The sequence below is a fragment of the Lactuca saligna genome, chromosome 6 (genome assembly GCF_052625555.1).
Source record: "Lactuca saligna cultivar CGN05327 chromosome 6, ASM5262555v1, whole genome shotgun sequence".
Classification (NCBI taxonomy): Eukaryota; Viridiplantae; Streptophyta; class Magnoliopsida; order Asterales; family Asteraceae; genus Lactuca; species Lactuca saligna.
Window position 1 is genome coordinate 70,216,188 of NC_136422.1, and position 12,112 is coordinate 70,228,299.

General features: G+C 36.1%; 1 protein-coding gene across 1 annotated transcript; it reads right to left on the bottom strand.

The window, feature by feature from the left end:
- Window positions 1-411: 411 nt before the first annotated feature.
- On the bottom strand, window positions 412-2,211 carry LOC145003258 (O-fucosyltransferase family protein). The gene is made up of 2 exons (XM_078962392.1): window positions 1,737-2,211; window positions 412-1,540 (listed from the first exon to the last, which is right to left on the bottom strand). Exons 1-2 carry the CDS (start codon window positions 2,192-2,194, stop codon window positions 538-540), a joined length of 1,461 nt encoding a protein of 486 aa, XP_078818518.1. The 5' UTR covers window positions 2,195-2,211; the 3' UTR covers window positions 412-537.
- Between the last annotated feature and the right edge of the window lie 9,901 nt (window positions 2,212-12,112).

The following is a 12,112-nucleotide window of genomic DNA, read 5'->3' on the forward strand; positions in this document are numbered from 1 at the left end:
ATTTTTTAATAATAGACCAAGGCTCCCCACACACATCAATAAGGTGCAGTCAATATGATAAAGCAAATTAGCTTAGGAAAATCAAATTTCTTTACATAAAAAATTTATGGTTATCATTATTTTTTTTAATAGTATTTTTAAAATGTCTTAAAGTTGCAAAGTAATCGATTTTATGTTTTGAAAGGGTAAGGTTCTCGAAGGAGTGCATATGAGATGGAAGAAATCATTAAGACTATATTAAGAATATATCAAATACAATTAAATTGAATGGTGATTTATCATAATTTTAGTGGGTAGGAATAATTGTACAAATAAAAGATAGGAGGCAATTTAATTTCTCTTTTAAGATATTCTGAAAAATTAGTTTCCAAAAAACAGTGATATCCATCAAGCTGATGTTGGACAAGTTCAGATTTCAAATAAGGTGGGATCGTTTCCTATTAATAAAATAAATTATACATCATTTACATGTCTACAAAAGATCATAAAATCCATCTTCTAAGTTTGTGTAATCTCCATTGATCAAATACATGGAATTTACTTGGAACATATTTCTTTCTTTCTCATCATTTCAATAGTATCAGCAATGGTAGAGCCAGCTGTCCCAAAAAAACCAAGTGAAGCACAACTACAAACACTTTCTTCAACATGTAAAAGAATATCAGGAGGCCTCATATCACAATCTTTCTTATCCACAACTTTCATGGCAGTTTTTCTAATCAATTCATCTTCCTCTGAAAGAACAAACAACTTAATAGAATCCGAATCATTTGCTAAATCCCCCAAATAAGTTCCACTCCAGTTACTCAAGGGCAAATCCGTCATTACAAAGATATGAACAGGCAATCTCTCTTTTTCCCTCAAAGAATCAACTTTCTGTTTTAAACCCTCGAAGGTACCCTTCCAATGGTTCTTGAATTGCCCATCTAATAGCCTAAGTTGTGCACATAGAAAAGGTGACTTCACTGTGTGAAAAGCATATGCTTTCCCTGCATCCAAAATCTCAGGCACAAATGGAAGAAACTCAATCTTTGTTATTAAAGATTGTATCTTTTTATCATTTGGAGCTTCATGGATATCAATATATGACTCGGATCCTTTATATGGAGCTGTAAAAAGAGTACCAAATGACAAAATGGTGGCTGATTCGGCTCTTGAATGAGGACCAAGGGCATTATAGACATCTTTCCTTCGCCTGATAAATGAAATCTTCTTTTTCTTTTTGAGTTGTTCATCTGGTTGGAAGGAATCAAGTACCCCATTTTCGCCATTTCTTTGGTATGTCCAAACTGTTGTCCTGCAATCTTCTTCTACAGCATATACACATTCATTATTATCATCACTGTATCCGGATAACAGAGATCCACATTGGCTTAGTTTTTCCAGCAAGGAATCTTGGATGATGCTTGAATCTTTAACACAGAAATAGTTGGAATCGATGTCACAAAATAGGTATACAAAGTTACGGAAATCTAGAACTTGAAGTGCTGAATCAGAGACCAATGATGAAAGATCAATGATATCTGCCATTGACACATATCTGCAATCAAGTATGCAGCAGTCACATATTGAAGCTTATCACCGACTACAGATGAACTGAATGTGTGTGTATCTCATATTTCAGTAATGACATACAAAAATCCAAAATTGAATATATGAGAAGTTTGGATCTTTATAGTATTCATAAGCAATAAATCGTTCCTACCAATTAGAAGAAAAAACTTAAATTCATTTACCTGCGGCTTTGAATAAGCTCAATCGCATGATTCCAGACGGCAAAACGCAGCTCTTTTGGATCAGAAACCCTAAATTTTGGGCAACTTCCTAGAACAACTGCGTGATGATCCAGAACAGGAGGAATAATCAGTGTCCGATTAAGTATGGCCGACATTAACACGGCGTTCTTGAATTCGGAGAGCTGGTTGCTGAACCCGCTGTGTGGTGCGTACCAAAGGAATTTCTGTCCCTTTAGGGATTGAACTTCGTTCAGTTTGACACATTGGGAAAATCGGGTGTTTTTTAGGGGATTCGAAAGGAAAAGGGAGTTGATGGTGTACTTGTTGGAGAAGCAGAAGAGGAGAACGAAGAAGATTGCGAGGAGAGAGATGACGAGAAGTTGCTTTGATCTGTGAGTGTTTGTAGGTTTCCTTCTGAATCTGTTCATTCTGATGTTGTTGGAGTTTAGAGCTTCCATTCTCTTCCAAGCTAAAATGGCGATACTAGCTTTTGGTTTTTATAAAACTAAGCGCATATTACAATTTTGGTCCCTGTTACTTTTTACATTTTCGATTTCATCTCAAGGTTTTTTCAAATTTGTTCCGCACCATTGATTTTTTTCTTTGTTTTGTTATTAACTATTTGAGTAAATTATACGGATTATCCGTAGTGCATGCACCAAAAAGCATGTTCGGTCTTTATTTTTAAAAATGAATTTGGATTGTCTCTTGTTTAGTTTAAACTTGCACATTTGATCCCTTCAAATATAAAATAATTATATTGTCCTTACTAATTTCTTTCAATATCTCTCATTTAATTTAAACTTACATGTTTGATCCCATAAAACATAAAATGACTATATTTCTTTTATTAACTTCTTTTAATGTTTTTAATTTATTTATATTGCCTTTAATTTATTTATTTAATTATTTTTAAAAAAATATTAAATGTAAGAACTGAGATGTTTAGATTGATTATGTTGTGGAATGTTATTTTGATGTCAAAGGTATTTTGATAGTTTTATGTTATTAAGACTTGTGAAATGTTATGGATATGTTTTATGCATTTATCGTGTGTTATAAAGCTAATAAAATGTGATATTATGAATTAGAATTGAATAGGGTTCAAAAATGCAAGTTTGAAATGGAATGATATTGATAAAGGAATGGAAATGGAGAATTAAGCCTCACTGCAGCATGGTGAGTGAGGTAGTGATCAGGTATTGGGGTGCATTCTATGTCACAAGTCTTCCGCGGAGTGATCTATGGGAGCTACGTCGTGGTGGGTAATTGATGATCAAATTGGATAAATTAGGAGTAATTGATGATCAAATTGGATAAATTATGCTCTTACGGATGCATAGATATATAGAACGTCGAAACGAAGATCATACAAAAAAATCAATGCCCTTTTTATAGTTGTAAAATTAATATTTAACTGATTTTCTGGAAACGAACACATTGGGATAGCTACACATTTTGTAAATAGTTTTCGAGCTAAAATAATTTTGAATAAAATAATGTGGATGTAAGATGTAACAAGTTATTGTTTTGAAATAAAAACCGGTTTTATAAAAAACGTTAATAACGACAAATTATGAAACACTCAATTATAAGTTTTAAAATGGTGATTTTGTAACTTATACAAAATCCAAATATATAAATAATAATAGAAAGTTTTATTAAAGATATAAAAGGTTCTAAAGCGCTCAAACTCAAACTCAAACTTATTACTGGTTATTAAATTTAAAATTGAATTGCGTCAAATTATGTAAAAACTAGTTTCTTATATAAAACATTTAAAGTGATTTTCTTTTGAAAATTGGTACCATGACTTACTATATGCATGTAATAACCATGATATTTGTAACATCCCCAAAATCATAAAAAATTAATTTTTTTTTTCAAAACAACCCATTAACCATAAAGTGTTTATAGAAAAACCATTATTTCAAAAGTATAAACCAATAATCAGAGTATGCAAAAATCCCAAGATCATATAAACAGGAAGATGTGCATGATCACACCTTTGCTTTCCCATGATCATCTGAAGTACCTAAAACAATAAACTGAAACTGTAAGCTAAAGCTTAGTGAGTTCTCCTAAAGTACCAACACACAATTATATAACAACACACTACTGGGTTCATAGCTAACATACTGGATTACCCCCAAGCCAACAACATGAGTCTGACTTTCCCTTCAGGACCACAACTCATGTCTGGCTTGCTCCCGAGCCCACAACATAAGTTTGATTTGCCCTCCAGGCCCACAACTTATGTCTGGCTTGCTCCTGGGTTTGTTGGCTTTCGTACAAAGTAGTATTACCTCAACCCAACCATACTATGTTGATATATACATAACAGATAAACATATAACAACAAACAACTAAACATACAAATCTTAACATATCACTACAATATAGCAACATCCTAAACTAGGAGCATTGGTGCCTTCGATCCACCAGAACAGTGAGGAAACTCACCTCACAGTCTGAACAAATAGCTAAAAAGGTCTCTGATCCGAATCTCAGGTCTACCGTCACATATTCATCAAATAGTGACCAATATCTAAATCAACTCAAAATACCCTTAAATAAAACTTGGTAAAATCTTGGTCAAAGTCAAAAAGTCAAAAAGCAAAACTTGGTCAAAAGATTTGAGTACGCCCAACATACTCAACTGGTACGCATGATATACACAAGGCTTGACCAAAATGCGATGTATTGACTTAGTACGCCTAACGTACCTAGGTTATGCCCAACGCATGCGATGGGTTCCTTCTTTTCTTATTAAGAGCTTAATCCTTAAGCTCTTTTGCCCAAAATCCAGATCTAGTACTAAACCAACATCCTTAACCATCAAGTTTCCAACTTTATGGTCTTGCATGGCCAACAAGTTCCTATTAACAAAAACCCTAACAACTTAACCCATTAAGACCTTGTAACACATGCATGGAAGGAAACTAAAAATCAAGGCTATATTTTTATGCTTCTAGATGCTCCAAAATGTCTAAAAGGACAACTTATCTGGACTAGAGTAACCCATACTCAATATACTAAACTTATGGGACCAAAAGAACACAATTTCATGGATAAACAAGATCTAATGAACGCTTCATCAAGTTCATGGCTTTTTACCTTTAAATGATGTCAAATGATGTTATTCTTCTAAATCCAAATTGTCTCACTTCTCCAAGGTGATCTTAGCTTCTTCCTTCCTCCTCCAAGGTCACCAAACATACACTCAAAAGCTCAAAATGCTCTCAAATGGTTTAGGCTTTACAAAAGGGTCGAAAATGAGGTTGGAGGTCGATGGAAGGGACGAGACTTAGGACTTAAGGATAATTAAATAGGTTCAAAACCCTAAAAATCAGGGTTTGAGGTTCTGGCACGTACGCCCAAAGTACGCTATGTGTGCCCAACTTACATGAGCTCCACCCAAAATTTACAAAAATTTCACTATGGGCCATTTTGCAACACTTCTCATACACAAGGGATAAAATGCAAATGATCTTCATACTTAGGGTTAGAATTGGAAATACCTCATCATCAAGATGTTACAATATCATATGTTTTTAAAACTAGAATTGTAAAACATAAAAAACACCCTTTACAAACCTCAAATCCATATAATCCATTTTGAAGAACACCCACACATGTCTTGTATGCACTAGTGGGATAAAGGTCACCTAACCTTAGTGTTTATCTTTTGACGGACGGGGTGTATTCACGATTTCTATAACCAAGTTATAGGCTAATTACATAAGCTTTTCAAATTGGATGTTTTGGTCGGAAATATTTTGTGATAAAGATCACCTAAGAAAGAGATATATGAGACATAGATGATATAAAACATGTTGAATTAAATTTAATATTAGTGATATCATAAATCTAGGAATTATATAGTATAATATAACTGATAATCGATATCTACCAGGATGGATTCAGTTGAATAGGACAAAGGTCACCTAACCATTTGTTTGTTTCGCGAATTGGATATTAGACTTTGATAATTAATGGTTTTGAAAACTAAAAGTGTATTAATTATTAAAATATTAAATATTGAAAATACTAAATGTGTCGTGTTAAAATTATGTAAATGAGAACAAAATCCAATCTTATTACTATGCATAAATTTAATCTAGAAGATCTTCGAGAACACATAACATTCAATGGATACAATTTCTATGATTGTATTCGTTTCTTGAAAAAGAATCTCGAAAGAGATAAAAAATTGTACACTATCGAAGGACTTATTCATGAGCAACCTGACATCACCAAAATATTTAAGCGTAATGATTGGTGGAAAATTTACAATCATTATGAAGATGTTTCAGAAATGATAATACGTTCTTTTATTCCTGACATCTGGGAGAAATTATAAGGCTTAGAAACATTTTATATGCTTTGTCAAGTGAGGAAAATATCCCACAGATACAGAGCTACTTGGTTTGAACCAGATCAAGCATGGAAAGAATGAAAGGCTGAGAAGAGTCAGACTGTATGCTCTAAAAGGCACTAAGCTCATGGAAGAGACATGTTTAGGGCCAAGAAGTCCAAGAAGGCCAACAATGATGGATCATGTTTATTCTGCAAAGAAACTGGACACTGGAAGAGGAACTGTCCCCCTTATCTAAAAAGAAATTCTAGAGAGACTAGTACTTAAGGTATCTACTAGATAGAACTTATACTTATAATATGCCACTCAAGTACTTGGTACTTAATGCTAATCTAAGATTTGTAAATGGCTTGTAGAAATTTATAAAAGAGTAAGAAACTGAGCACATGTAAGTTGGAAATACACTATCGGAGTTTAGTTTATTAATTACGCTATCTCACACCCCAAAACCGAGAACGGATGAAACGTTTTAGGGTGGAGGACGTCATGTAATGTATCACAACAATGTAAAGTAGTAAACAAGCAACAACATCATCCATTGCATTAATAGTATAATTTTAAATACAAGTGTGTTCTTTCATAGTAATAAACAACATAACGAATAATCAAAATAAAAGACGAGTCTTGACTGCTCCGTCTTCACAAAACCTGGTCGTTGAACCTGTCTATTTGTAACCTAAGAATACAAGTTATTTTGAAAGCGAGCATCAGCAATAAAGCTGGTGAATTCGTAAGAATTTATGTGTCTTTGATTTGTAAAACTATACAGAAAAGACTTGTAAATGTTTGGAGAAAAGCTTGTATAAGTATGAAAATGTTTGTAAGTAATTGTAAATGTTTGAAAACCCTAGAAAATCCCATATTTCCTACTAGTATTAAAAAGTAGTCTTCTACATGGACCCAACTATTTTGAAAGTATGCATCACTGTAAATGTGACGGTTTTTCTCCTGTATAACTATTATTATTATAAAACTATCGTCTACCTCATCGTTTATGTGTATTTGTCACAAAATAAAGGTAATAAGGAAAATAGTATATCTATATCAAATATATTCTACCTCATCGTTCATGTGAATGTGTCACAAAGTAAAGGTAAGAAGGAAAATAATATAATAACTAAAATTGTATCCTTTTGCACTAGGATATTCACATCATGGTAACTCGCCGAACAGTATAACCGTAGACACCCGTCGATGTGCATTTTCCCTACTGTAGCTAACAGCCTTGGGGGTGGAATGGTAAGTCCCGAAACGTATGTAATAGTATCTATGTAATCGTATCTTTGTAAGTGTATCTCTGTAATTGTATCTCTGTAAATGTATGTCTTGTAATTGTATGTAATCGTATCTCTTCATTTAGTATGTAATGTATTAGTATTTCTGTAATTGTATCTCTTCATATAGTATGTAATGTATCAGTATTTCTATAATTGTATCTCTTCATATAGTATGTAATGTATTAGTATAGTCTCATGAATGAACTAACTCTTGTGTGATTCCTTGTACTTGGCATAGTAAGTAGTATCTCTTAACTATACTTATTATAGTTACTAGTAATGTACGTGTATAACCGAAAGTATACCTTTGCTACCCAAAGGTACTGAACTGACTGATGAAACTTGTATGTCTATATATGTATACATGATATATAACTAATATTTAGACGAAATTCGAACGAATAACCGATACCCTAAGGCCACATCCAAATGAGGAAAAGGAGTTAAAGCGAGCTAGCCGTCCTAAGTCCTTTAAACATTACTTACATAACTATACATATATAGGCATGCATTTGACAATATAAAAGTATAAAAGAAGTTTTGTAAAACCTTTGAAAAGTTTAATAACTAAGAAATGATGACTTGATGTCAGTTTATAAAACGATTTGAAAGTAGTTTGTTTGATAAGACTGTTTTAAGTATAAGAAAACCTTTGTTTGAAACATAATTGTAACAGAGTTTGAAAGGAAACATACAATATGTAAGACAATTTGATAAAGAGTTTTAACATGTGAAAACGTTTGAGAAAGTCATTTGAAGTAATATGTTTGGTGAAACAGATAAAAGTGTAGTAAATCCATTTGTATGCTAGTTATTAATCACATGTGATTGATATAATAACTAGCATGATTCAACTTGTATTCCCCCAATAAAGGCATTTATAAACATTTAAAAACAATTAAAAGGTTAATTAAGGGGTATGAACTCACCTGTAGTGAGTGGATCGGATGGAAGTGTCGAACAAGTGCTTGGTGTCAAGTGAAGACGTAAACATACACAATGATCCTAATAACATATAAAGACATATGTATATATAAAATTAGTGATTATAACACTAATTAGACAAGTATAAACACCCTAATGTGTGGAAAACACTTTGGTTAAAGTGTTAGGAGGCCATTGGGTTGCAACAGAGGATTGCAAGGCATTGTTATTGAGTTTATGGTCTATGGACCTTACTTAATGGAGTTTACGGCCCAGGGGAGTTTACTCTTAGCCATAAACTCTCTAAAGGGTCTGAATTTGAGGCTTGAAGGTAAGATGTATTAAGTGGTTAAGTGTTTCAAGGCTAAACAAGAGGCTAGGTGAGTTTAAGGTCCAAGAATTGACCTCAACTTGCGTTTACGACCTAGGGACCACTTCCCCATGAGTTTACAGCCGTAAAATCATGGTGTGAAGTACCATTTCGATTTTTGAAGTCCCTAGTTCAATGGTGATTGGTTCTAGACTAACTTCTGGGCATAAGGAAGAAGAAAAGGGCATCATTGCACCCTTATAGGGTGTTTACGGCCTTGGGAGATCCTTGGCCGTAAACTCTCGTTCTTACTTTGAGTCTTGATGTTTCTAAGGCCTAAACATGTTAAACCTAGTGTACAACGAGTTAGAACAAGAGTACTTACGATCTAGGAGCTTGAATGGTCGGTTTTGGCCAAGAACACTAGTGCGTGTTCTTGGTATTCTTGGTGAAACTCGAAGATCTACACAAATGGAATGATTTCACGGATGAAATCATGTAAGATCACTAGATCAAGTAAGATATCAACTAGTTAGGACAAGAAACTTTCGAGTTTTGAAGATCGGGATGATACTTGAGAGGATTTGGGAGGAAATCAGCCAAGGGAAAGAAAGGAATGAACTAATGGCCAATACTTCATCATATAGGGGGAGTTTACGGCCCACATGGAGTTTACGATCGTAAAATCCCTTGTGGTGGCCGTAAACTCCTGATCAAGGTGTTATAGGCCTATTCTTTGTACTATAACTTCAGTAGATAAACCCCGACACTTATCCCTTAAGTGTAGAAGGCTCAGAACGCTCAAACAGACTCCAAATTGTGCTAAATGATAGCATGAATGAGTTTGAATTTCAATGAAGTGTTTGACTATACAGGGTAGAAAATTTCGGGTTGTCACATCATCCCCCCGTTAGAGGGAATTTCATCCCGAAATTAGAATTTAGGTAAGGGAATAGGTATGAATAATCGAGCAAGGAGGTGGGGATACTTCCTATTCGATTAATTCTCGTGCTCCAATGTGAATTCAGGTCCTTGGTTGACATTCCAGTGAACCTTCACTAATGGGAAGCAGCTTTGCTCTATTCGTCTGATCTCTCTGTCCATGGTCCCTACAGTTCTTTCACGAAGATGAGGTTCTTGTTGATCTCGATCTCGTCGAGTGGGATTACAAGAGTCCTGACGGAAAGGTACATTTTCAAGTTCGAGACATGGAAGGTAAAATGTACATTACTAAGTTCGCGGGATAGGTTGGATTTGTGAGTTACAGGGCTGATTCTGGCAAGAATCTCGGAGGTCCTAACTATCTTGGATTTAGCTTTCCATGCTTTCCGAAGCGTATCAAGCCTTCCCAGAGTGAGACTTCCAAAAGAATTTGGTCTCTCACTTGGAATTCCAAAGGTTTCTTCCTCTTGCTTCTCTTCCCAATCAAGGGCCACTCCCTTCTGGGTCAAAGTTGTAAGAGGCTCCGTAATTTGCAAGGAGTTCTGAATGAACTTACGATAGTAGTCAGCGAGATCTAGAATTTGGCGAATTCCTGTAGGCGTGTTCGGTGTTGACCAATTCTCAACGGTTTTGATTTTTGGAAGGGTCTTCAAGAATTCCCACATCACTAATAATGTGTCTTAGGAATTCGACTCTCCAATTCCAAAACTCGTATTTAGATAACTTCGCGTGGAGCTTCTCTGATCGTAATGTTTCCATGGTTTGTTGTAGATGCTTTTTATGATTTCCTTCTTACTACTAGAGTAGATAAGTAAGTCATTTACAAGGACAATGACGAATTGATCCAAGTAAGGATGGCATACCTATAACACCCCGAGTTCAGAAGTGCAAGTTCTGGGTTCTTAGTGTAAATAAGGAAGGTCAACTCGGCGAGTCGATGGGTAGACTCGACGAGTCGAATAGCGGTTCTGGTCACGTGTTAAGTGACCAACTTGGCGAGTCGGCGGCTGGACTCGGCGAGTTGGTGCTGAAGGGAGAAAACCCTAATCCGGGGGTTGTGCCCTATATAAAGCACATTATAACCCACCTTCAGCCTCTTTGCTATCCATTTGAGATCCAGAAACCCTCATCTTGTGTGTGTGACTCAATTGATGAAGAATTAGAGGTTGGAAGAGAAATTTAGTGTAAGAAGCTTGGGGATTTGGAGGCCATCATCAAGGGGCTTGGGTAGATCTGGAATCTACTTCTATTTGGGCACATTTCAGGGGTAAGGAACCTCCTCCTTAAGCTATTTCATTATTGATTCATGATTGGTAGTTGATTTGGGATTCATTAGCTTGTTTGGGAGCTATCTCGAGTTTGAAGCTTAGATCTGAAGTTGCTACTTCAGATCTAGACTTGTGATGGCCTAAAAGGTCATAAAGTTCCTGTCTAAGAGTTATCGATGAAGCCGTTTGACTTTAACCCTAGCCCTAGAAGTGTTTTGGGCTTATATCTCCTTTCTTTCACGTAAAGTTTGCAACTTTATGTGAGGGTTAGGCTGTAGAAGAGTGGATCTATGGATTGGAGTCCTTGCATGGCCTGGAAAGCCTCTATATGGAATGAGAACCGAAGAGACCTGGCGAGTCACATGGGTGTGCTCGACGAGTTGTATGATTATGTGCATGGACTTGATGAGTTAGCAGAACAACTCGGCGAGTCTGGTCATGAAGTCCTAACCTTTTATGGTTGAGCTGTGAATCGGTGAGTCGAGGGATGACTCGGTGAGTTGAGCAGGAAGGAACTCAGAGCTTGTTGGACTCGACGAGTCTTGGGGCGACTCGGCGAGTTGAGTCGTGGCATGGGAGTTTCTGAGCATAGGAACTCGATGAGTCAACAGGTTGACTCGACGAGTAGGGTCAACCAGGAAGGTTGACTTTGACTGAGGACTTTGACTTGGACCAAGGGTTGACCAGTTTGACTTCCAAGGGTATTTTGGTAATTATTAGTGTTTATTGGTTTTGGTTATTTGGTAATGATCAGTGGTGGAGTTTGTGCTGGTGGTTGGAGCAGCGTGGTCATATTTCTTCAAGTCGGCAGTTGTAGGTGAGTTATCCTCACTATATCGACATGGTCTAAGGCACCAAGGCCGACCCTTTATCGGATGGGAATCCGGGTAATTGTTTGTTATATTATTGCTTTGCTATGTCTGCATCCTGGTAGTTAGGATGGTATATGTTAGAGACCTGGTTAAGATCGGTATCCTGGTATATAGGATGATGCTACGTTAGTGATCGGTTAGGTCGGTATCCTGGTTAGGATGTTGCTATGTTATGTAATCTGCTAGATCGGTTGATTAATTGTGAATTGCTATATGATTATATGTTTATGTGTAGATGGTTGTTGGACTGGGGTTGGGTTGAGGCGGGTCATGCTTAGTGCTGTAGGCCAACATACCCAGGGCGGACCGGTTAGATCGAAGGCCCGACGAGCGGTCCGGATGGGCTGAAGGCCCCAAGAGGGCGGACCAGACGTGCCGAGGCTCGAAGAGTGGACCAGATAAACT